The sequence below is a fragment of the Chanos chanos genome, chromosome 10, assembly GCF_902362185.1.
Source record: "Chanos chanos chromosome 10, fChaCha1.1, whole genome shotgun sequence".
Lineage (NCBI taxonomy): Eukaryota > Metazoa > Chordata > Actinopteri > Gonorynchiformes > Chanidae > Chanos > Chanos chanos.
In genome coordinates this window covers 8580955-8608213 of record NC_044504.1, presented here as the reverse complement: position 1 = coordinate 8608213, position 27259 = coordinate 8580955, and the positions used below count along the sequence as shown (strand labels likewise).

Genomic DNA, 27259 nt, shown 5'->3' with positions numbered 1-27259 from the left:
TGATTTCTGCTCCTTTCTAAAGGAGTGAGTGAATCGTAATTCATTTCATTATCCCGCCCCAGGCCCAAATGACACTATGAAATATGCTAATTCGATTGGCAGATTTTAAAATGCTACAGACATAGAGCAGAACATCAGCTGTGTCTTTCTAATGGGCTACTCAGACACAGTGAGACAGCCTGCGTTAGTTAATTGTGGATCATTAAGAAAGCAAACTGCCTGCATTAGTATTTTAAATTGTGGGCTTGGCTAACGGCCTTCTGCTGTATAGAAGAGGGTGGGGGGGGTGGGGGTGTATGGGTGTGTGCTCCTCCTTCCGTTATGGTGTGAGTGACAGATTGCCCTGCAGCGAGGCACCTCTGATTCATGGTGACCGTGCCGTTTCGGAGACCCTATTCAAAGAACAAGACAAAAAAATAGTTTGCCGCCTTAAAGCTGTATCTGTGTCTAAAAGGCCCTGTCTACGGTCTGGTGGCTGACGTGTGACGGTTTAGTGGTTCAGTGGTGTCAGGTTGTATCGTTAGCTGAAGACAACAGATTCATAATTGTGGAGAAATTCAGAAAGCATGCTCAAATGGATGACCCCTGATATTTTACAAAATACTGAAGAGTAGGGGAAAAGGCCATATACGGTAGTGCGATACAAAAATAAAAGTCGTTGCCAAATTTTAAACAGTGCATTTAAAGGTAAGCTTTGTTGTTTATTGATTTTATCCTATTAGTTCCTCGTGTATTCCAGAGTAAGGGATCTAAGATTGCAGCTGCTCTGAGTGCACTGGCAAAAGAGCCAACACTACTGCAGCGCTCCTGAAACTCTTTAGTGACGTTTTAGCAACATTCCCACAACGTTCAGGCAGCGCTCTGTAAGGTCTGTGCTGAGGAACAGGGAGGGGAGTCTGGCAGCATAGTAGAGACAGTGACAGGGACTAAATGAGATTACAGGAGAGGATCAATGAGCATTCCTGAGCCAACTTCTCCATTTGCCTTTTCCTTCTCCCCCAAAAAAAGAGCAAAATGAAGAGCTAGCAATTTTACAAAGAGGATGTGAGTCCAGAAACTCCACAGCATCAATGAAAATTAACAGGAAATTGAGGAGTAGTGGGGGAAGGCAGAAAGATAGAAGAAGAAAAAAAAAGAGTGTGTATAGGAGGTGCTGATCAAACTAGGGCAATGACTGGCAGAGTGGAGGGTGTGCTGCTTCAGCAATGTTGCTGATTCCAAACATCACAGATATTTAAGACTCACAGAGAGAAGAGGCTTAGCACATCTCAGACACCATCAGAATGACTAACAGTAGAGGAAAGCCAATGTCTCCCCACCCAGCTCAGTGTCTGTAAAGCTGATTCATCACTAAAACACTGGAAAGAAAGAGAGAGAGAGAAAGAAAGAAAGAAAGAAAGAAAGAAAGAAAGAAAGAAAGAAAGAAAGAAAGAAAAGAAAAGAAAAGAAAAGAAAAAAAGAAGAAAGAAAGAAATGAACAAAGACAGAGAGGGCAGAGTTTGTGATCTCGCTGCACTGTGACAAATAAACAAGGAGCAGAATAGAATGAGTGACACAACCTCCCTTAATTAAAAAAGAAAAAAAAAAAAGAGAGAGAGAGAGAGAGACGGTTTCCCACGGTTTACAGCACCAGGCCAGACTCCATCTCGGTGTCCTCCCTGTCTGTCAATGCCTGATAACATCAGGCGTGAATCCATCCATGTGAGCTACAATTGCGTCTTAATCAGCCCGACAGTAAGGGGATTTTAACCTGCTGCTTAAAACAAAAGACGCCTGCCAGGTCCCTTCAACCACCCCCTAAGCGCCGGAGCTCACCTCCCCACTGTCAAGCAGCTCTCAGAGGGGAGACAGAGGGGTCTCCTGGGTGAGGGTCCTCCAGGCGTTCCCTGGTCCAGATTTCATTATGAGAGCCCACACTGTAATGGGATTATGACAGGGGTATTTAGATGGCAGTTTGAGAGCTTCACTATAAAGACATGATTAGATCTGGCTGGGCTATAATAGTATTTCCCCCTCCGCGCACGCACACACACACTGTGGAGAAGAGGCAAGGCAAGGGACTCCTTCCCACCAGAGAAATGGTCACACCACTGATCTGTTAAAAGCTTCTACATCAGCGCCAGGGCTTTCAAGCTGAGCAGTCTTTTCTTTCATCTCTTTCTTTCTCTCTCTCTCTCTCTTACACTGTTCTTCTGTCTTTCTCTCTCTCTCTCTCCTTCTTTACGGTTGGCCTCATTGTTCTTTGCACTCATGCAAAATTAAGGATTGTAATGAAAGAGTGCATCTTTGATGTCTCTGTCTTGAACAACACTCACATAATTAGCAAACTTGGTGTGAGAAAATGGACACAGCGTATTTTCTGGGGGAGAGAGAGCACCAGAGAATTGTGTATTCCCAAAACCCACAATAAGCCTCTGGACAAAAAAAAACAGAGATGAAACAGACACTAGAATATCCTCTTGCTATTATACTCAAATAAGAACTCTGAGTTTAGGGCTGCACTATATACCACTGTGCGACAAAAATAAAGCATAATGCGCTTGTTTCCAAGCGACTGCGGAACTCCTCATTTAGAATTCTGTAAATGCACAATAACTTTAAAAAAAGAAAGACCAAAAAGTAAAGCATCTTCCAAAAGAACAACTTCCTGAAAGCTCATTTGGGCTTTAAGAGAAAGAATAAGTTTAGACTAAACTTAAACCCATGAGTGAAAGAGATCTCTTTGTGAATAACCACTTTCCCCAGATCCACACAGATCCACTATGCCTAGTCCTGCATCCATCCACTGACCGATGAAAAGTGAGAGGCTGAACTGCGGAGATTATCGAGAAACGTGCATGACTGGGTCAGCTGTGAAGTTGAGGTGTGTTTTAACGCTGAGTTGATGCCTGATACCTCCACTCACTGGCACAGTCTGTGCCATCTCTTACCATCCGTTCACCAGTCACACGCAGCAGGCACGGACAGACGCCACACAGGGAGGAGGGCAACGCTGTCCCAGCATGCCGCGTCAAAAACTGCAGCGCGGGTCTCGACTGCGGCGGACGGTGACACAGGACATAAACCATAATGAACATGAGTCTTTATTTGAAGAGAACAATACCCAGTCAGACCCTCGGTCCTCTAAGACTGCCTCGCGTCACGACCGGCTGAAATAACAATCAATCCATGCAGCCACAGGGGGCCTGGCTTTGTCCAGCCTAATTACACAGCATTTTAGAGCAGTTGGAGGCCCTCAGGGAGAGGGAGAGAGAGAGAGAAAGAGAAAGAGAGGGTTACGGTGATGGAGCAGGGGAGGGACCTGAGAGGAGCATATGGCCTAACTCTTGCCCAGCTGTAGGGGAGGGGGAGAGAGGGCTGGAAATCACTAAGAGGCTACATTCCTCCAGAAATGACCAGAGACAGGGCGCTGGCCTTGTCTTTTCTGTGTGTGTCTTCTGCGTGTTTGTGGACCCTGAACCGGGAGTTGAGTGAAAATAAGTTAATTTTATAGCTGTTTGTAATGTTTGTATTCACCTTCACAGAAACACACACAGCCCCGGAATACGACTGAATACATGAGAGGCAGTAATAGGACAATACAGGAAATTATGATGAGAGATACCACATTCAGAGAAAAGAGTGTGTTAATGCGAGTGTAATTTTATTGGTGTGCGTGGATGTTTAATATTAATGTATGGGTGAAAGAGCAGCAACACTGTGCTTTTGCCTGGAGTTGGAAGCTATTGCATCTCACACACACACACACACACACACACACACACAGACAAACCCACTCCCACACCCACAGTGTGTGTATGTGCATCTAATTTCAGACACACACACACACACATACACACACGCGCACACAACAGGCATTTGTCAGCTCTCTCCAAGCTTTGTGCTTTCATTTATACAGCGAGCTTTAAGAAAGAGTACACCTCGCAAAGCCAACTGAAAAGCACAGAGAAATGGCATTGTGGTGCTGCGTGGTAATATCACTTTCCCCCGAGGCGTAGCAGTGACCTCGGTCAAGGAGAGTCTCTCTGCGTCTGAAAGAGAGCCCTCTCAGCTATGAATATGCTCAACACCTGTGACCGTGCAGCTCTTTTAAAGCCAGCTGCTTTTTGTGAGAGACGCTCACGCACACACAAAGGCAGGCGGAAAGCGAAGCGCTAGCCTGCTAATCGCGCCTTCAGTCAAACCCACCACTCTCAGACCCGACTCTGACCTGCATGTCTTATCATATAACCAGAACTTAATAACTCTTCGCTCTCAGGGTAGATGTGTCATCAGATCACACTAAACCTCCATAAACGCCAGTGCTCTGGTTGATATTTACTTTAGCGAGGGGGCAGGGAGTACCCAGCAAACTGAGGCTGAGGGGTATTTCTGTCTGAGTTAAGTAATGAAATGTACCTGGTTGTGTGAGATAGAAGGGTGTAGTGATAAGTAGTGAAATATCTGTCTGGGTGAAGTTGTAAGGCGTACCTGGTACAGTGAGACAGTAGGGTGTGCCTGTCTAGGTGCAGCAGTGAAGACCACCTGGTTATGTGAGATGCTAAGGTTTATCTGTCTGTGTGAAGTAGTGCAGTGTACCCAAAAGAGTGAGACAGGGTGGACTTGTCTGTGTAAAGTAATGCAGTGTACCCAAAAGAGTGAGACAGTAGAGTGTAGGGTAAAGTGTACCTGGCTGAGTGAGACAGCGGGGTGTACCTCTATAAGTGAGGTAGTGAGGTCTACCCAGTAAAGTGAGACAGCAGGGTGTAACCGTCTGACTTATGTCTGACTTGATGGAGCGTGTGTCATGAGGTGGCTGAACGTACCTGGCCGGACGTGAGCAGGGGCCGAAGCACCACGAGCTGGATCATGCCTCTCAGGTTCCCCTCCATGGACATAGACCTCCTCAGGGTCTCCATGGCCTCATGGTTAGATTTACCCAGCAGAGATTCTCCATTCACGGCAATCATCTGATCGTTGACACGCAGACGCCCATCCTGAAGACGAGAGAGTAGGTGACAGGGTGAGACAGTCGCACACTTAACAACTAAGCAAGATGTAGAATTTACTGCTAAGTAAATTCTAAGTACTTAACACATAATTAAAAAAAATCAAAATTTAACTTCTAGAATGTACCGTGTTCTTCTAACTTTCCCAAGAAGTATTTTGGTCTTCCTGACCGAAGAACTAAAGCCGCTGTTTGTTACCGGAGTGTGTTAGGAGACACATGCATCGAGTGTGTGTTGCGACCATGTATTGAGAATGAGTGTGAAGGGACTTTGTGAGACACGCTGCGAGTGTTTTTTTGAAGTGTGTGTCTCTGTATGCTTGGCCTGTGAATTTCTGTTCTCAGGCTTGACTAAAGTCTAAGGGGACCGCGGTAGGGGGAGCATATTCACACATTTCTCCAGCAGCTGTGCCTCTGTACCGCTGTACAAGCCCATTATGAGGCATGCATATTACATTGCAAGTAAAAAGCCCTCAAGTTCATTATGATTCATATTAATTACAGTTTCACAAGGGAAGCTCTGTGATCTTCTCCTCTTATCTCTAGGCTTACGCAGGGCTCACTTTCGCTGAGGGTTAAAAAAGGCGAACTGGAGCAGATATAGGCCAAACAAACGCCCATTTCAACACACTGATTAACTGTAGCACAAAAGTATTCAAAGCTTTAGCGATGCGAGCAGTCGTTTGCAGAACTGCAAACATAAAATGCATGCCTGTATGTATAGATACAAAAAAAACCAAAAAAACAAAACCCACACATAAAAAAAATTGAGGTATACTTTCATGTGACTATGGCAACCCACATTTATTACCCTGACAATACTGCTCGCTCTATAGAAGGGAGAGGTTCCTTTTCACAGACAGAAACAAGGGCTCAGGCACCTGTCAAACTATTTTCAGCAAAGGCTGTTCAGAAGACATGAAAAGACATTTTCAGAAAACTTGGCAGCGGTGACAAATCTGTGACGTGATGGCAGACGGCAGACAGACTGTCCACTCCAGTCCAGACCGTGACACAAATGCTCATGACATCTCATTTGAGACCTCTTCTCTCTCTGAAGCTGACTCAACACCCCCTGACCCCGCTCTTTAACCCCCACCCCTGGCCTGATAGAGACGGCACTGTCTGAAACGGCCTGGAGGCCAGACCGTCCCTGCAGGCTCGGAGTGGCCCGACCAGCTGGAAACAGGCAGATAAGGTTTCAAACACGAGAAGGACGGTCACAAAGAGCTTCCGTCATGAGAGAGTCTAGACACAGGGAAAAACACTGACGCTCGCTTAACCCTGACAGTAATTCTAACGTTCGAACGTGACACTGTGAAACCTTCGGCTTGGTCTTCATCCAGCTACAGTCAGCAAACTGTAATATCCCCGTTCTGTTACATCTGATTCCTCTCGTTCTCTTTCTCTAGCTGTGCCTTTTCCATCTTTCTGTGTCTCTCTCTTTCTCTCTCTCTCTCTTTCCCATTCTCCATTCTGCTATATCTCCCTCTCCTCTTACTCTGTCCATCTCATCAGGGTGAGTTTGGAGGTACCAGAGTCATACACCATAGACCGCAGGCTGCATCCAAGCCTTTGCGTCATAAACCCAAATGGCACTGAGAGGCAGCTTTTAAAAAAAAAAAAATTAAAATTACGCTGTTCTTTGTGTAAGAATATCTGTGAGCAGTTTATGAACTTGCTTAAATGAAATACAAACAGATCATGAATTAGGCTAATCATACAGTAGGAATGTCCTACATGACTCCATTTCACAATTTACAGTTATGAGCTTAGATCGGTACAAAATTAAACAAAAAGAGCTGAAGCCAAGTTCAATGTTGCCATGGTCACCAGCACAATTTCCTCCAATTATGGCTGATAACTGCTAATAGTACCAGTGTCTTAACCTGTGCAACCCTTTAGCCATCTCTGTTTAAGACCGCAACCTGACAGCAGGCAGAAACTTAAACTGTGGAAAAAGAAAGACCAGGCAAGACCTGATAGAACACTGGATTAATGGACCTGACTGGGCTGTGAACATCCAATCAGGACTGCCAGAGCCTGAAGCAAGCGGTTCAGCCAATGAGAACAGTGAGGCATTAGTCCTGCAAGCAGGGCAGTGTGCTGTGTTCTGCAAAGGCCAAATCGTTTTTGTGCTTGTGTGTATGAGAAAGAGTGTGGGAGAGAGAGAGAGAGAAAGAGAGAGAGAGAGAGAGAGAGAGCGAGAGCCCATTTTACTTCAAATCAACATGCACTAGCACGAGAGGTGTGTGTGGATTTGTGTGTGTGTGTGTCTGTGTGTGTGTGTGCGTACGTGGGGGTGGGGGGTTCTGCTAACCTACAAGCACTCTTCAAGCATTTGGATCATCTATGAACACCTGTAACTTCATTAAATCCACTTGTTTATCATTCATTCTCCCTTCTTTCCTTTTTTTTCTTTTTTAAATCTCTTAGTGTTGGAGTGTTGGACTTAGACTCCAGAGAAAAAAAAAAAAAAAAAACGCATCCCACCCACATACTCGGGACAGTTCCAGCTAATTAGCATGGGCTTGGAGAGATTTTTAATTAGCATTAATGTGGCAGCGTGGTCGCGCTGCGCTGTGGCATAATTAGTGATCAGACCCACCAGAGGCCGGATTGGGACGAGCGCGCGTCTCACCCTCGGTATGTAGCTAATCTGAGAGAAGCCGTGCGGAGCTTTTCTTCGCCTCACCTTGTTGTGTTTGACTTGGAGCAAATGCTGGAGTAACCCCTCCGACTCCTTTAACTGCTACAGGAGTCTTACTAGCACCTCCCTGACTGTACAGCTGACAGACACAGCGGATCTCTGAGGAAACAACCCGAACACTTACCTTCTCAAATAAACTTCACACAGAAAATATTGAGAGGTTCCCTGATAGGTTAACCTCCTTGCCCTGTTCAGACAGATTTATCAGCGGTAAAAGGGAGGAAGGAGAAAGTCCCAGAGGGAGTAAAGAGACAGATTTGTGTGGAAAGATAAGGTAGGACTGTGGAGTGACTGTGAGCAGACTCCCTCTGAGTTCAGTCTGTTTCTTCATCTCTCTTTTTTTTTTATTCCCCTCTGAGGACAGTCCATCTTCTCAACACCCTGCTCTGCTCTCTCTGCCAAGGTCAAAAGCAGCTCAATCCAGGGTCAGAGGTCAGGGGAACTAAGACACATGCCAGTGGCAGCTGACATAAGGTGCTGTCATTAAGCCACTTTATTCTCCAGTTTACGAGACTGTTTTTGCCATTACGATGTTCTTGAATACACATTTGGCATATTTCCACTGGGTGTCTCTAAATATGTTTAGATTTGCTACCATGAAATGGATCTCACCAAAAAAAATACAGACTCTGAAGAGCATTCTCTCAACAGTTTCCGAGAGCCTCTTTTAATGGTAAAGTGGTGAGTGTTGTTGATTTTAGGCACCTTATAGGCAGCTCCTCCGTGGATTATGGACTTGACGAAGATGCCCAGGTCGTCTCCCGTCTCCCGGGACTTATTCCCCTTCAAACTGACTCCCAGGCCAGCTGAGCCGGAATCATTCAGTGGAATCTCAAACATCAGCTGCTCCTTCCCCTCTTCTGACAGCACTAGCCTGGTCTGCTCCTCTTTCTGGAGGGGGAGAGAGAGAGAGAGAGAAAGAGGGAGACAGAAAACAAGAGAGAGAGAAAAAAAGATAGAGAGAGAGAGAGAGGTCATTCCATTTGAACATGAAAAGCTTCCCAGAGCATGCTATTTTGCCAGAGAATAGCCAAACCTTTTCAAGCCTCCCCCATTTGTGAAAGGCTGGCTGTCCCCACGATGGGGTCATTTAGAGACATAATCTATTCTCCATTATGAAGACCCCATGCCCACCTTGCTTTTATTCAGTTTCTCTCTCCCTCCCTCTTTCCTCTACATAATGTCCCTAAAATGACCTGTATGTTTTTTGGGGGGAGAAATTTTGTTTCAAAATGAGTGAGAAGAAAAAGAGGGAAAAAAAAAGAAAGAGAAAAAAAGACAGGCAAGAAAAATGTCCATTATTACATCTGCTTGGTGAAAACACAATCTTTTGTCGCCAGGGAAACAGGCTGGTAATGAGTGATTCTGAGGCAGCTCTACTCACACTTGCTCATACTTATTTTCTACAGAGAAAAGAAAGAGAGTGAGCAAAGAAAAAAGAAAGGAAAATGGATCAGAGGACTGATGAATGTCTTTATTTGATCTATATAATGGTACCGTGGAATAGGTAGCACGTGTGCGCGGGGAAACAAAGATAATAAAGCCAATAGAAAATAGTGCAATTTTTGTAACTACATATGAGACGGCCTGGCATTTCTCCCCCATTAGGGTTAGGGCTGATTATTCTCATTAGAGAGCACTCCAACAGGGATGAGACATATATCCAAATCACTCACTTCTCTAAGCAGACAGAAGCCCTGACAGTGGTAAATATTTGGAGAGAGATAGGGGGATGAGCTTGGTGCTTAAGACTCACTAAGTCTGTGTGTGTGAGGGTCAGCAAGGCACACTTTTTTTTCTTTTTTTTTTTTTATCACTGTTTACTGTGGGATTGAAGGTTTAGAAGCATTACTTCTGCACACTCAAAACTCGACAAACTTGGGCAAAAAAAAAAAAAAAAACCTTCGGTCACCCTTATGTCCTCATGCCGCTGGGGGGACGAGCTGATATGCTGACCCTGAGGAGAGGAGAAAGTTCCTACAGTATGCACCTCCCTAACCCCCTAATACCCCCCCCCCCCCCCCCAAAAAAGGGTGAAAAAAATCAGAGCACTGTGCTATACACATATGGAAATCTTTTCACAGACACACACACACACACACACACACATTATTAAGTCCAAATCCACATATTAACCAGATCCTTCATTTAACCAGAGTTATTTTCCACTGTTGTCAGCCTGAGCAGATTCTGTTTTTTTTTTTCTTCTTTTTTTTTGGGGCGGGGGGGGTCGGATAAGCAGTTCATAGCTAAATTAGTGTGTTCTGGAGGATCCCGCTGATCTGTTTCTCAGTCTTTCATTTTCTCTCTCTCTCTCTTTCTCTCCCTCTCTCGACGTGGCAGGGCCAACAGAGACCGCTTTAAGTATCTCTGTGTATAAGCTGTCAGAGTGTCTGAGAGGGAGAGAGAGAGATGTGTGTGTGTGTGTGTGTGTGTGTGTGCGTGAGGGAGGGCCGAGCGCTAGGATCATGCTGGGTCTATCAGCAGGGGAAATCACAGGGGCTTCGGCCCAGCGAACGACCGCCTTGGCTGCCTCCCTTCTCACGTCCATGATATTTCACATCGCGCTCCCTGCCAGGACCCCCTGCCCTGCCAAAATGCCACACTGGATCTCTTTCTGGTCTTTTTTTTCCATCGCTAAAGTGAGTTTATCAGACACAGAGCACTCTTTGCTGTTTGGACACCAGACACACACCGGGCATGGGCAAGCCTGGAAAATGGCAGACAGTGGTCTCTCTGCACTACAGAGGACAAGACTATCAAACAGTTTGAATCAACACCAATCTCTGAAGATCACAAACTCTCTCTCTCTCTCTCATACACACGCCCCCACCCCCCCACATCACTTTATCTCTGTCATGGAGCCGACTGTTTTATTCAAATAGATGATATAAGCCATCCTACAGAGGTTTCCACAACACAGACTAGCTGCTGTGTTCTTCTCTTCTCTTCACTTCTCTCTCTGTCTCATCTGCATACTGAACATCTGTTCATGTGCTGCAGCAACTGCTTCAATGAGGGATATGACATATGAAGGTACCATCACAGATGGACAAACGCACTGTATCTATATGAACAAGACAAATGACATTTAGGAGCTTTATATGAGGAACAGAGAGACACTTACAGCTGCTCCATTTGAGGTCTTTTTTCCCCTTCCAATAACACTAGTGAGAGAGAGAGAGAGAGAGAGAGAGAGAGAGAGAGAGAGAGAGACAGTACTGGTTTCTCTCTCCACCTCCTTCTTTCTATTATATGTCTCTTCCTTCTCTCTCTCTCTCTCTCTCTCTCTCTCTCTCTTTTGTGACCTGAGGAACAGAAGGTCTCTTTCCTACCATACTGAACCCTAAAGAGACAGATCCCATGCTGAGTGAGAGTGATGGGGAAGAGGAAGTGTGAGTCTCAAGGGGTCTGGTCATGTCCTGAGTCTATATGAGTGAACGCTTTACAGTGAGCACTGTAAACAAAGCCTCTTAAAGGTTCCTCCTGTGTCCAGTTACCACACCCCTCAAACACCACACAAAAGATTCTCTGTCGCACACCATCCATTTCTTCTCACAAGTAATGCATCAGAGCAGGATACAGCATCACGTCTCTGACTAGCAGAGCTTGGAGGAGATGGAACACAAAGGAGTGACAGATGAAAACCCAGGACAGATGCAGAATGTCTGGCAGACAGCTAAACTCAACTTTCTGGGCCAAACCAATGCTGTGTGGTTAAGAGCTGAAAATCAGCCACTCCTGGAATTTTCAGCTCCGCCAGGAGGTCTGCTAACCGCAAAAGGTTTTAAAAAAAAAAAAGAAAGAAAAAATGGGGGAAAAAAAGAGAGTGGTGCAATTCCATGAAAAAATCGGAAAGAATATTTAAAAAGATTTTCCAGTCGTACGCTGAGAGAGTTCGGCACTCCAGATAAAACGTCTGATGGATAATTTGCACCCCTCTGTTGATGGGGATCAATAATAAAAGCTTTTAATTTAGAGGAAAGGTGATTGATCAGATGCAGTTTTTTTTGTCATCCAGAATTAACAGTTGCATTTCAAAGAGCTAGATTAAAGGCAAGCATGACATTCAATTAAGATGAGATCTGTAATGGGGAACCATGCGGCTCCAGCGCCCTTCCCCTTCCCGTCCTGCTGGGGACCTACAGCTATTAATCCCCCCTTAATGTGTCTCAATGCTCATCACCTCTCTCTCTCTCTCTCTCTCTCTTCCTCCCGAAGCCTAGAAAGAGAAAAAAAAACCCAACATCCGGCAACGTCTCAAAACACGGTCTCCGTCTATGGGGCCCGATGACCGTGCCACGGTTAACTTCCGAGTGAACGACGACAGTGCCGCGTCCCTGTGGCTTTATAACAGAGAGACTAAATGAAAAGAAATGAGTACGGTCCTATTGCAAAACAGTCTACAGTGAGGCTTTATAGCTAACAGTGCTGGTGTAATGGGCCAATCTAACGTAAGGCACAGCAGAGAAGTGAAGACAGTCATTGCCCATCAAAATCTCCTTCCGCCGTTCTCACGCCGCGTTGAATGAAGCACTGGTGATAACTAACTGCTCATCTCCCATTACAACACAATTTCCAGTGTGGGACATATATATATATTTTTTTTTTTTTTCAAAGCTAACACTTCAAATTATTGTTCATTTCCCTTTTTGTGGTGCTTTGTCTCTATGGGAACATCTTACAATTTGTAACAATTCCAAATAGGTCTTGTGAATTTTTGAAGCGGGAAAAACTCAGGGTCAGAGAACTCGGTCGTTGTCATGTCCTTCCTCTACACAGGGCTCGAGAGAGAGCCAGAGGCCCAGGGTTTCGAGACGGGAGAACAGGAAACCTGCAGAAATAACAGCCTCTGTCCTTCACCACCTGCCTGTCACAGATCTACTCAGGGAAGGCTGTTCCGGCCTTCCCAAGGAAGCCAGGACCAATGGTCCAGCACAGGCAAGGCCAGCGAGGAGGTAAAAGCTTCCATCCAAATCCGTCCACACACAGACAGACAAATAGGCAGATGGGGAGAGATACACTGGAGGCTTGTGCCCGACCAAGATGGGTTTTACACCCTCAAAAAGCCATTAAAATGACAGAGACTGTAACTCTGCAAATCTAAAGAGACAAGAGTGGTATGAACCACATCTTCTTCCTGCTCACTCAATACTGAGAGAGAACGACAGTTTGCCAGATCCCTCAGGAGCAACAAACAGGATGGATCACTCTGACTGTGGGACTCTTGATGACTCTAACGTAAGACCCCACCACTGGCAAATACAGGCTCATTTCCTCTATATAAAGTTCTCTTGCATGTTCTTATACATGTTAAATGTATTAATGTCTGTAATAAACAGTGCTATGACTCCACATACATGCATTTCAGCCACATATGCCACAGAGAGATTTTCATCACATCAGCTACGCCTTAGTTTAACAACCACATAAAAGTGTAATGTGATCATGTTCCACCAGTCCAAACCAGGCGGATTGTGATACAATGTGTCTTATTAGGGTCTCTGTGTGAGGGGAACAATGTTTAAATTATTATGCATAACTCAATCCAGGAGCGTAAGTCAGCACAGCTTGGTGTGTATTAAACACAGCAGGTTGGTAAGCACTGCTAAAGCCTGGATAAACAGGGAGGAAAGGGAGGGGCTCACTATTGCCTCTACACCAAAAGGACAATGGCTATCTTTCAACGGAGAGACTCTCCGAGCCCTGCGGAACGGACTGAGACTCAGTCCCACTCTGAACAGATGGGGGATCAGCTCAGGTTGAGACCGTCTTCTACAGACGCCATGTTGCCTACGAACGCATGCTGAGCCCCGAGGACTGGGAACGAGGGAGTTACAAACCAATCAGCTCTCGGTTTCTTGTTCTGTCCACTGCCATGCTGCACAGTTGATCAGGGAGTGTGTGTTTGTTTAGAATTTACTGGACATTCTGAGAAAGATTTCCTCATACAGCTAGTTATATCCAGCGATTTGTAGACCAGAAGCAGAAATCTCTACATATGGGCTATTGCACATTTCTATCTGACACGCCACAAAGAAATGTCTGTACAAAAAAAAGGTTTAAAAAAAAAAAAGACCTAAAAATCGACCGATTAATAGCGAATGGGTGAGGAAGTGAATGAGTGAAATGCTCAAGTGAGTGAGTAAAATTGTTAGTCCTCAGTGACATTTGCATTTCTGTAAAAAATCCACTGCTTTATTTTAAAACGGTTCCAACTCCATTCAGCTGTTAGCAGGTGGTGGATTACAGCAGTGGCGTGTGTCTGTGTTGCACTGGTTGCACTGAACTACGTACACAAATGAATTAACACAACAGAGCAGATGGTAGAGGAGGGCTGAGGGATGCAGATACCATCATCTCCAACACATCTTTTATCTTCTGTTCTCTCTCTCTCTCTCTCTCTCCCTCTCTTCCCTCCAATTTCTGGAGTACCTCACTCGCTATTTGTTTTAGATTTCTACCATCTGGGTAGCTTTTCTGGTTTTCTCTAAAGCCTCTTCTATGAACGTCATTTCCATGAAACAGAGAAAGGAAGCATTCTCATCTCTGATACTGCACCAGGATGGATAAGTGCACGGTGCCTTTCATTAAGCGCGGTGGCTTCTTCATTAAGAGAGCTGTACATTCTCCTGGTCCTAACAAGTCATCTCTAATGGCACAGTGTATGTGCTTTTCAGAGAAGCTCTTGAATGGAAGCTACTCAGGGTCTGACTGACTGGCATAAGGCTGAGTGCTCTCCTCCTTCTCGGATATGCAAAAGCACAACAGCCTCTAGCACTTGGGTTGAAGCACCATTACTGTACGAAAAAAAAAAGGACCTGCAGTGGCCTGCAATACAGACACACAAGAAAACAAGCAAACACACTCACAAACACACATACACACACTCATTCAACCCTGAAATGCATTGAGGGGCCGAACTGAAAAGTTTGCGCGTGTCCGTGAGTGAGTAAACCGCAGAGGGAGAGTGGAGTATTTTAAGGTAACCGTTAATGAACAGTTGTGAATGTTTAACACCAGCAGAGGTGTGGACAATGAAGTACTTGGACTTAGTGTGAAAATGGGCCTCCAAGAACCTTGTCCTTCTATTCAGGAAACACTTTTATGAACCAAGTCTTGTGAACCGGGCTCTTACGCCTTTAGTGCAGTCCTCCTAGTGTGGAAATGGGCCTTCAATCAGACCACTACAGAATGGACATCAAAGCTTTATAGAGGAAGCAATGCAGGTAGCTGGAGGAAGTCTGCAGAAGAGATTAGGAGCAGGTTGCCAAGATTCCAAGGTTCAGTCCTCCACATCAACGGGTTCCGTATTCCTCCGAAGACGCACGTTGTGGCAGTGGTTTGGGGGGGGGTAGGGGGGTGGGGGGGCTATCAGACAACCGACTGCATGTCTCTGCAGGAGAGGTGGGCGGGAGATAAGGCAGAGAGCTAAGGCTTATCCACACCCTCATTACCGGACGTTGCTTCTATTGTTACCCGCTCTGTTTTGAAGTACACAGGGACCTCTATTAAAGAGAGTAAAGACTCCTCCATAATACACAGAGTCTGGTTCTCCATTTCTAATCTGATTGTGTGACCGAAAAAACAGTGCTGACTGTGAAGAGAAATGAGCCCTCATTCTTAATCCTTTGTTAGAGTGTCAAATCTAATATCGGCATTACTGTTTCATCTGGCAGTAGTGTGGGGAGCAGTGCCTACCAGGCTGAAGCTGGGTTGGTGCTCTGTTGGAAAGAGATTAGGAGCTGTGTGCCACTCGGTATGTGGTGAGCGAGAGCAGTTTTAAGTCCCTTTCAGGTTTTGCTCATCTGTTGGCTATAAATACAGCTAGTGCTATTGTTATACACACACACACACACACACACACATACACATATGAGTGTGCACATACACACAAAGCACATCAAACCCACCTTTCTGTTTCAGTGATGGACCAGGTCCCCCAGGGGGCCATCAAAGCTTAGTCTTTCACTTTCTCCATCACCTCTCTCTCTCTTGCGCTCTCTCTCCTCACCTCTCTCTCTCTCTCCTCATCTGTCTCTGGGCGTTTATTTTGCCCTCCATCTCTTCATCACTCTATTCTCCTCACTCACTGTCTATTTTTACCTCAATTCTTTCTTCATATCTTTTCCTCTCTCTCAGAATTTGTTTGCGCTGTTTCTCAGCATCTCTCTGCCTTAAGTTTAATTTCCACTCATTCTGTACATTAATCTCATAATTCAGAAAGTTACGAGGACAACACATGCAAAGTAAACTGCATCCATTAAATGACAGAAGAGCTTCAGAGGTTGCTATCGCTATCTCAGTCATGATCAACACTGTAATGTCTGCGTTTGGTAGTCCATTCAGCAACTCCTCCATTCCTGCAGTCTGACATGACTAAAAAGTGTTTGTTTTGTCGTGTGTGTAATACTCTGTGGAGAACGGAGAAGCATGCTAACAATGTGGCGTAATGCTGTTTGCGCAGTGTCGTGAGCCAGACGAGCCAGCTGTTTGTTAGCCGTAATGAGTTCTGAGTCAGGTTTCAGATGAACGCGTACTAAGTAATCATCTTCGCAATCCTGAGACGGCACTAACTAAGCAGTGTGAGACTACAGTCTCTGGAGTTTTCACTACTACAGTTTGTGTAAATTGTTTAAGAAACGGTGAAAATGGGCCTTTATTTTTCACCATTTATGATAAATAACAAGGGAGTTTTGAAAGGTGGAAATTGTTTGCATTAGCTGAATATGTAAGCTGCTCTGAATTTAGTACGATAAAGTCTGTATGACCATTACTATTTTTCTGAAGAATACAACACTGGCATGTTTACAGAGGAGAACAAATAAGGAATGTGTAAGATGGAAAAAAGGAAAGAACTCTCTAGAATGTTGCGCTCTGTACTGTTTTCTCAAATCACTGACCTACTTGGAACTTTAGATGCATTTGTTAGTTTTATTGATGTATCCATTCCCTAGTGCATAAAAGGGATGTCAATCCTCCTTTATGAAACAAAAGATCACATTTAAAGGGATTGCATTTATTGTTTTCTTAACTCCTTTGATGGCGCTGGAGGAAAAAAATTTAAATAAATACAAAAAATTAAAACAATGGAGGCCAAAGCCCATTTCCTGCGGAGGGAGGTGGACTTTGAGAGGCACTGGTGTGGCAGTATGACAGATGCCCCGCGTTCTCAGAGTTTGTTATTTTGAGAAAGTGCTGATGGAGAGAGAAAAGCTTCGAGCGTTTGACTGAAGGACACACAGGAAGGCCCGCACGGAGCTGCCGCCCACCTCACACAGACCTGCATGCTCCCTTACTTCCTGTAGCAGAGCAGGGACATGTGCCCCACTTCCTGTCTCAGACTGAATCAACATGACGGCATGAGAGCAGGAAGACAGGATAAAGAGAGGGAGGTACACAGAGAGAGAGTGACGATGTTTGTGTGTGTGTGTTTAGAGAGAAGAAACCGTCACATTTCCTTAGAGTGTGGGGTCACACGGTTCAACTCATAATACAGACAAAGAGGAGAGAGAGGGAGAGAAAAAGAGTGGGAAGACAGTTGGGAGAGAAAGAGAGAGAGAGAGAGAGAGAGAATGAGAGAGAGGGAAGAGGGAGGGAGATAGAACATACAAAGACAGGAAGCATTCCTTCCGGTCTTCAAGGCTGCCTCGAAGAATAAAGCGCAAGGATAACTGTGACCTTCTATGGCCCAGACAGAGAACAACACCACACCTACAGACTGCTAAAAGACTAAATCACACTCCACACATTAGGGGACCAAATACAAACGTGTAATTGATCATTTATTTGACAGATCGCAAAGTTGTGCAGATGAAGTCCCTAAGTTATTGTAACTCACATATCTTGTGTGTTTGAGTGTGTGCTCTGGTGGAGGAAAAGAAACAGGAAGAGATGAATTTTGGAGGAAACAGTTTATTAGTGCAGGACGAAGGGTGAAAATGATAGTAGGGAGTTAGGGTCGGACTTTATTTACACAGTGACCAGTCTTACCAGTTCTCTCGGCAGAAACATGTCTTCCTGTCTGGACACAACCAGACACACACTCTCCCCTTGTCTGGTGCTGCGCAGCATAGACACCAGCTCCTCCTGCGTGCGTCCAGTAATGTCCACACCATTCACCTAAACACACCCAAGCACACATGCACGCAAGCATGAAAACACACACAGACACGCGCGCATGCCCACATACGCACGCACATACATGTAATTATATAGATAATAACATCCAAATTGGAAGGTTATTCTTTACAAGTAATTTCTAAAATCTGAATCAGAAAAAAAATAATATATATTTCTGTTTCACAACACAAGGCATCTGATTTAATTGGGGGGGGGGGGGGGGGGGGGGATCTTAAACAGCTGTCTAAATTCCAACATTTCATTTCAAACTTGTGTTTCAGAATAGTACACACAAGCAGTGTTGGTTAGTGTAACTGAGTCTCAGAGTGTCTCAGAGACAACACTGACCTCCAGGATGCGGTCTCCAGACTGCAGCCTGCCGTCTCGGACAGCTGCACCCCGGGGCAAAATGTTCTTGACCAGGATTGGGCCCGGGCCATGCACGGAAGAGTCTCGGGTTACCACGGTGAAGCCCAAACCCTCTGGACCTGAACACAGAGAAACCAAGAACTACTTAATCTAAGAGAGAGGTGCTGACCTAAACCACAATCTCTGATTTAAAATACTGTATTATGTTTTGTGGTTAACTACGCCTCTGTTTTGGTAACGAGAGAGAGAGGAAGACACAGACCGCAGACATGTAAAATTATACACAGCTCAACATCCTTAGATTCTGCTACACAGCAACAGCCTGTCCTAAACAAACAGTGACAAACCAAGTAATACACACACATACACACACACACCTAATTAAACCCATAGAAACCAACCCCATATCCACATTCACCTGAACACGCATAAAGACTCACACACACACACACACACACACATACACACACACACACACAGACCACATGACCCTGTATTTTTTAAGACTAGGAACATCATATTATACATGCACCCTCTTGCACACGGATAGACGAACAGCACAGATGGTTTCTGATGTATGAGCGCCCTGAAACCTAACCCAGAGTCTTTGACAAACAGCACATTCTCTCAGATTAATAATCTGCCAGAGCATGACGACATGTGAGAATGATACAGTCCCCGTTGCCGCTGTCTGCAGAGACAAGAGCTATTAAAAAGGTGGGAGGTGGCGGTGAGGTGGTCCCTTGATGCTGTGTTGTAGGTATCAGGAAACCTTGACTGCTGCATATTGGTTCCTATGAGTGTGCTGATATTGCCTAGTTGATTGATGGCTGGATTAGAGAGGGGTTTTCACCCACTATAGGACATTGGAGATGCCTATAGGAGAGGGGGAAAAAAGCTTCCATTTGGTGTCTCTGACAGAGATGGGAAAAAGGGAGATGAGAGGAGACGAAGAGGGATGGGAGAGAGAAAGGAAAACTGCTGTCCAACCCTAGAGAAAAGGTGTTTTAAAGGTGTTTTAGGAGGGGCTAGAGGTTTACGGAAATTTAGGACAAAATGCAATCACGCCACGGCACTGTCGTCTGGACTTGTTTTATATTCCGCATTTAGCGCTACTCGTTTATCGTCAGAGGCTTTGTGCTCCTGCCATGAATTCATATCATCAGTAAAGGCCAGATCAATAAGAACCTAATAGACTTTGCACGTGGAAATTATGGCTCCATCCATACAGCCCTGGATTTCGCAGAGCCAAGCAGAGAGTAGAGACAATGGAGAGCTGATTCCAGACAAGAGACACAGAGAGCCAGGGAACAGAGAAGTGTTTCAAGATATGTAGGTTTCCAGGGAAGAGTTCCAGTGAGTCACTATGGCATGGCTATGCACCCCAGACGCTACATGGCGTCAGTTTCAGATTTTAGTCACTAGGCTAAAGTGCCTCATGGATGTTCCAGAGTGGCTGTTCCTGAATTTGGCCCTCTGAACCCTCATTTGCCCTGACAAGTATACATGTTCCAGAACATGCATGCTTGTGGCAGTGGGTGTGTGTGCGGTTGTGTAGACTTAGAGCCAAAGAAACAGATATGTCGCTATTATAACATGCAGAGTGCAACTGCATTACCTTTCTTTAGGTCGATTTTGAGTCTCTTTCCGCCCTTCTTGTTGGTGAAGCCGACCAGTGGGGACAGAGCCAAGCTCTTCTTCATTAAGGGGCTGTCGTTTTGGGTGTGGGAGCTGGTCAGGGACGAGCCCTGAGACCTGCTGTCCTGGGGTTCCGCCTGCCGGCCCGAGGGGGACCCCATAGGCTTAACTATGGGTTTAACTTTTAGGGGCGGAGGGTCCTTGGTTTTGGTGGTGCCGTCATGGCTCTCTGAGGTAAAAAGCTGACCAATCAGATTCTTCTCGTAGCGTTCCTTGTTGCTGACAGGAAGCACCTCCAGTCGCACGAGCGGGGAGCGCATGGCCTGTCGGAACACTTCCTGTGACCTGTGAAAAGGGCGGTCGCTCATCACATCAATACACTGATTCAACAATTATGACACAAACTATTACACGCTAACCAAATCAAATCAATTCCAAAGTGCAACATAAAAAACCGTTAGCAGACAACAGCATGTGAATTCACTTTAATGTCAACATCCCTTTAATGTTAATGAAGGTTTTAAGGGATAACCTTTAATGACAATTTTTTTTTCTACGTACTTTATTATCCTCATGATTTGTTTTAAATTATTATTTTTTTCTGTTGGTACTGAGTTCTTTTGTTTCTTACTATTAATCATTAACGGCATAATTTATTATTGAGATGACATGGTGAGAGAGGCTACATTCCCCTCATCACTCAGACTGTGTCTTATCTCAAAATTTCACCATAGTTCATCCTCACAAAACCAAATGAATGATGAAGTCGCGTGGCAAAACTATTAGTGGAGTATTGTATCCACTACATAAAGCTCATTCATTTCAAAGGGACTCTGAGACAGCCTGATTAGGGGTTATGAATGATGAGGAGTGCCTTAATACAAAAACGAGAAAGTCATTTCTATAACTCAATTATTTTTGGTTTTGGTTTTTTTTTGTTGGGTTGTTGTTGACTAATTCAATTTCCAACTCACCTATCCATCTTCAGTTTAATACCAAGATTAAAAGATGCTTCGATTAAATGTGACTAATTCAGTTAGGAGCAGTCTGAAGCGTAATGTGAAATACGTGTATGCTGATGTCTAATATAAATGTGATATGTGTGGAACACTTGCACCAAGCAAAGCCCTTTCAACAGGAACATCAGTGTCTTATCTGGGCTTTAATAATGCATCTCAAATCAAACAGCCTCCAACAGACGTGAGCTTGTTCTCACGAAATATAACCGCAGTGTTCAAGAGAAAGAAAAAAGATAGACGGAGATGAAACCGGCTCATTCCGTTTATCTTACCATGTCGTCTGTGCTTTATTTATGGAGGGCAGAAGACAAAAGCATTGAACATGGTCACAGTGGTACAGAATGTCAAGTGTAATAATAATCAGTATGACTGTGTGGCACAAGGCAGAGATTATTCCGTTCCGGATTAAGGGAAAATTCCCACGTGCGGCCCAAGGAGAGGTTAAAATGACTGTGTCCGAAGAATGAACTCAAAAACAGTCATTTAAACACATGCTCTTCCACTGCTTCTAAAGCCTGACCAATGTTACAATAACCATAAACGCAGGCAATCTCAGTGGACTCTGAGTAAACTGTCTATTTTCACAGATATGATACAGCACAGTGTTCAGAGAGAGAGAAAGAGAGAGGGAGAGGGAGAGAGAGAAAGGTGAATGAGAGAGGCCAGACAGTGACAGACATTCCAACAATAGCAGTGAAGAGCAGATCTCTGAGCAGGAGACTCACTGTGCAAAGGTTCTGTCCATCAACTCTGTGTCATTGATTTTGACAATACACTCGTCCTCCTGAAAGATTCCTTCTCTCTTTGACCGGCTGTTCTCCTCCACACCCCGAATGTGCAGGCCAAGAGACCTGAGACAGAGAAAGGGAGAGAGAGAGAGAGAGAGAGAGAGAGAGAGAAAGAGAGAGAGAGAGAGAGAGAGAGAGACAGAGAGAGTGAGAGAGAGAGAGAGAGAGACAGAGAGAGTGAGAGAGAGAGAGAGAGAGAGAGAGAGAGACAGAGAGAGAGAGTGAGAGAGACAGAGAGAGAGAGAGAGAGAGACAGAGAGAGTGAGAGACAGAGAGAGTGAGAGAGAGAGAGAGAGAGAGAGAGAGAGAGACAGAGAGAGAGAGAGAGAGAGAGAGAGAGAGACAGAGAGAGAGAGTGAGAGAGACAGAGAGAGTGAGAGAGTGAGAAAGAGAGACAAAGAGATGGAATACAAATCAATGATATGATCAAAAATCAACGACGGAAAACATTTGTCAAAGTTTTACTTCGATGCAGAATAAGTAAATGTAAATGTGTAAATGTAATGCATTGCTGTGATTGCCACACAGAAACATAATTAAGCCGCGTGATTACTCCACACCTAACACTGAAGTATAAATATATACAATATTATGCTTTGACAGAATGCCACTGAGGGTTCAACTCACTATTTTAATACAAAGCCTTCTCTCACTGCCCTCTTAGCAGTACGCACACAGACACACACACACACACACACACACACACACACACACACGTACACACAGAAAAACAAACTCTGTGCCTCCAAAACAAGACAGCAGCTCTGACACTGAGCGATAAAGACTATCTGCCGGCAGAAACTCATAAAACAGCCAAGCGGCCTACACACCGCACGCTGAACCACACATTAATCCCCAACCCAACATCATCGCACACAATGACACAGGGAAAAAAAAAAGCTATTTACTCTGAGTCCAAAAGGAAGACCTCGCTCACAAATACATTATATCAATATACAGCGTTATTGTTAGACTGTGCTGCAGCATACAAATGATCTGAGATAAGTTTGGGGAAAGGCCGACTGAGAGCAGAGAAGTCATTTGGGGGAAACGACAATAGCTCTTTGTGCCAAGCCTGAAATGAAACTGTCTCTAAACAACACTGTGCAGCAGACGAGGAGGTGATACCTCATTCAGCTCAGGGCTAAAGAGTGTGTGTGTGTGTGTTTGCGTGTGTGTGTGTGTGTGTTTATTTGTGCAAGTGACAGTAAGAGAGAGAGACAGAGAGAGAGAGAAATACAGAAAGTGAGACAGGGAAAGAGAGCAAGAGAGAGTGTGAGTGAGTGAGTGAGTGAGTGAGTGAGTGAGTGAGCGAGTGATATAGAGAAGAGGAGAGAGTGTGTGTGTGTGTGTGTGTGTGTGTGTATGTGTGTGTGTGAGTGAGTGAATGAAAGAGGGAGACAGAAGATAGAGAGTTCTACTATTCCTTGACTCTTGTAATAAAGAGTTTCTCAAGATCTGGGAAAGCCGAGCGCAGCAGGAGATGTAATAACTTGACTGCTTATAATTCCAGACTGTCCTAGAGCAGAGTTCCTATGAAAAAGTCGGCAACACCAATGACAAGATGAATGACAGGGCTGCTTCTGCTTATTCTGCACTGCCACACACACTTACATCCACACACACGCACGGGCACACGCACGCACACACACGCACGCACACACACGCACGCACACACGCACGCACACACGCACGCACGCACGCACGCACGCACGCGCACACACGCACACGCACGCGCACACACGCACGCACACACACGCACGCACGCACATACACCCGCAAACACAAATGCGCGCACGCACACACATACATCCACACACACGTGCACACACACACACATACATCCACACACACGTGCACACACACACACATACATCCACACACGTGCACACACACACACACACGTGCACGCACGCCCATGCACATGCACATGCACACACACACACACACACACATCACGCACACACACACACACACACACACACACACACCCCTTAATACAATTCATTTCCTCTTCCAAACTGCTATTTGTATCCTGCAGAAATATGACTTCCCAGAAACCGATTCCAAAAATAGAACAGCTAATCAAATTTCAATAATGTATAAATAATTACTCTGTATTCTCATTCAGCAATTCTCATTCGACAATACAGTCACAGACTATTGAGGGGAAAAAAACCCCAGTTACTTGGTTATACATTACCACCTTTCCAGTAATAAAGAGAAAGCAAAGGAACAGAAGGATAAACAGCAGAATGACTCATTTGATTAGTAGCAGTGCCACATCAGTAGTGCAATCTGGAAGAAATCAGCATTGTGTTGTTACAAGAGGTCACCACCCCCAAAGCCTTTCTTCTCTCATCTGCGAATACTTTAAATGTGCCAAACCCCATCCAGCCAGGCCCTGCTCTGACGACTAACCAGGCTGCTGGTAAACAGGCATGCTTTACCTCACAGTGCGCTGGTGTTGGCCTGTTTGCACCTCGCATGTGTAAAACAGCATATGGGAAATGGTAGGCTGGGGGGGCAGTAACCGGGCAGGGAGGAGGGCATAAGGGCATGCAGTGAAGGATCTGAGACTCGACAACATGACACGAAAGCTGAGCCCTTCCAGGCTTTATGGGATGACTTGTCTCTCTCTCTCTCCTCTCCTCTCTGTGAATCTTCCCTCAAACTGACCCAGCTGCTTTACTGGCCTGAGAACCCTTATCTATTTACATTCACGTGTTCTCTGTCTCCCATCGAAAAACTCCTATGATTACATGACATTACAGGCCAATGAAAAGTTTATACTGGTTTGAATAGTATACTTTTCCAGAAGTTGGACAGAACACAGAGCAGGTGAGCTGGTTGTTCCTGTGACAAATTGGCTTTGTGGGCATTGCTGAGGTAGAATTCCATTCTCATAAAGTCAAAATGGTCTAAAACATTACAAAGCGTCCGGGACCCTCTGACCCCCGCTCTTAACTTTGATCCTCGCTCATCTCCTCCCGCAAAATATCTTAATGAGTTTCCCTGAGCCCATACTACTGTCTAACCCTTTGACCCCTGAACCTCAAAATCCAGCCCATTCTCCTTCAAAGAGAGCTGCATCTTCTAATGACGCTCCCCCACAAAGGCCGGGCCGCTAAAGTGAGCGTGTCTAAAGGGACTCCCACTCAGCATGAGCTGGAAAATCCCCATTCCTGCACACTCTCCCGACTTCTTCGACCTCTTTCTCTCTCTCACTCTCTCTCTCTCTGTGGCCAAAACTAACAAACAAATACACAACAGGGGTGCAGATGCACGTGGCTTTAGAATAATTCTGGGTTCATAAATAGTGCACAGAATAGGACAATGACTTTAAAAATACCCATTAATATTTTGACAGGCAGGATGACAGATGGCTATATATATATAAAAAAAAACAGAAAGCAAGAGATAATAATACAGTACAAGAGAAAAGAAGAAATGTTTAAGAAATTAGGAGAGAGAACATGGAGAGGTAGCTAAGAGAGAGAGAGAGAGAGGTATCCACTTACCTTCCACTCAGTGAGGAACAGTAAGGCACTACATGTATCCCAAGAGGCCCCTGCTCTCCAGAGATTTCTACTGTCCTCGTCAGACTGCTGCTCAGAAACACACACGCACGCACACACACACACACACACACACACACACACACACACACACACACACACACAGGTTAGTGAGACATTTAGATTGCCAAACAGGACAGTGGTAAGAGGCACAAACTCACTCTGTGCTTTGTCTGTGTGTTGTCCGACGAAAGGCTGAGTTTGTACTGCACTATGTCTGGACATCATTCTCAGTCCCAGCGTGTGAGCCTGTTTTTCTACACTCACTGCTAAATACTTTCCATGATGTCTGCATTTCACACTAATTCTCCCTGTTCCTGTTTTTTTTTTTTTTCCCTTCTCTTTTTTCCCCTCAGAGTTTAATATTTTTGGCATGGTTTGTGATTGCACAGTGGGTAAGAGTAGATCAGAACAACCCCATAATTCAAATTTCTGCTACTGCTTGGTAATTACGATAATACAGTCTTTGCATTTAAAACCAAAGATCCTAAGCTGGGGCTTCTTTTTGGGTTGTTCATAATGATCAGAGACTCGCTTATTCAACCCAAAGAGAAATAACAAGAGGTTTGTTTGTCCCAAAAGATTAAACTATGACACGCGTGGCCCACAATGTGGCAACAGAGTTTTGAGGTTTTGTGTTGATGTCTTGAACTAAGATAAGATTACCTTTATTGTTCCCACAGGGGAAGTTTTGTCTCGGACACACTTCAGCGCACAAATTTAGTCGCAGTTTCACACTGTTAAATGGTTAAATTGACTTTCTCAGTTCTCTTGTCCTGAAGCGTTTTCCTGTAGCACTCCAGAAGAGGAGTCCAGCAAAATCACTCGCTTGGTGTGCAGCGTTAATGAGTTTATCAGGCTGACCACACGCATGTGCCTCTCCTCATTAATCCTGCTCTGACCTTCCTTCTTTCTCTCCTTTTCACCCTCTTTTTTTCCCCTCTAATCAACACGGCCACGCTAATTGGCTGAGAGCTGCTTTTGTGAGCTAAGTGTCAAGGAGGGTGTTTGGACGCGTTGAGGCGCTAACACAGGAGAGATGTCTGCTGAGGCCCTCACAGCTCAGCACTGATAAAACAGGCAGGAGAGATAACTCTGTCTGTCTGTCTGAGTGTGTGTGTGGGGAGCATTTCAGCAGAAACACAGAGAGAGAGAGACAGAGAGAGAGAGAGAGAGAGAGAGAGAGAGAGAGAAAGAGGGAGAGAGGGAGTGAAAGTGGGAGTGAAAGACAAAGAGGGACAAAGAGAGAGAGGGAGAGAACACGTATGTGTGTGTGTGTGTGTGTTTGTTGGAGTGACAGAGAGAAACAGAGGAGGAGAGAGAAGAGAGAGATGGGAAGAGAACGAGAAAAATAGATAAAGAACGAAAAGCGAGAGGGAGACGGAAAGAAAAAAAAAAACAGATAAAGAGAGAAACACCAGGGGTACAGAGGTAAGCAGAAGAACAAACAACAACAAGGACAAAAAAAGCAGCTCGCCTCAGTGCTCAGTAATTCTTCTGAAGTGCAGCTTCATCAACTCTCCAGAAGTTTCTGTTAATCAAGGCCAGACAAAATATAAAATATCAAAGAGAAAGATCTCCTTGAGGAGTGGCGAAGGAGGGAAAGAATTAATTAGCAGACTAATGAAAATCGCCCGCATTAAAATGAGGGGGGAAAAAATAACCCCTGCACCCCTTCAACTAGCTCTTCAATCTTTTCCCCACTCCTGCTATTTGTGCCATTGCTTTTTCTCTTTCTCAGTTGGACATCCCGCATTAACAGACGAAAATAAAGAGGGGGGGGGGGGGGGCCGTCTCGTTGGCTGCAAAGATGAGGAGTTGAGGATGAAAGGCGGATGCTGAAGTGGAGGGGGGGGGGTTAGAGGAGACAGAGACCCTGGTACAGGTGTCCTTTTGGTTTATCCCCTATTCTCAACAGCCCAGTGAAAGAGAATAAAAAGCGGACGACATGACAAAAAAAAAATGCATTAACCAAAGCGCACTGCTTTTAAAACCCTGTCTTCAAAGTGCGCAGCCTGGGAGCTTTAGTAGACTACGAGACAAACAAT

At 45.0% G+C, this 27259-nt stretch overlaps 1 protein-coding gene across 1 annotated transcript in view; it reads right to left on the bottom strand.

The window, feature by feature from the left end:
* pard3bb (par-3 family cell polarity regulator beta b) overlaps nucleotides 1–27259 on the bottom strand; it is a 167472-nt gene that overhangs the window by 82165 nt on the left and 58048 nt on the right. The window contains exons 6-12 of the mRNA XM_030785939.1: nucleotides 25155–25241; nucleotides 21571–21696; nucleotides 19807–20171; nucleotides 18168–18307; nucleotides 17691–17819; nucleotides 8403–8588; nucleotides 4806–4976 (exon numbers count right to left, since the gene is read on the bottom strand). Coding sequence (XP_030641799.1) covers nucleotides 4806–4976; nucleotides 8403–8588; nucleotides 17691–17819; nucleotides 18168–18307; nucleotides 19807–20171; nucleotides 21571–21696; nucleotides 25155–25241 — 1204 coding nt within the window. The remainder of the gene's footprint in view (nucleotides 1–4805; nucleotides 4977–8402; nucleotides 8589–17690; nucleotides 17820–18167; nucleotides 18308–19806; nucleotides 20172–21570; nucleotides 21697–25154; nucleotides 25242–27259) is intronic.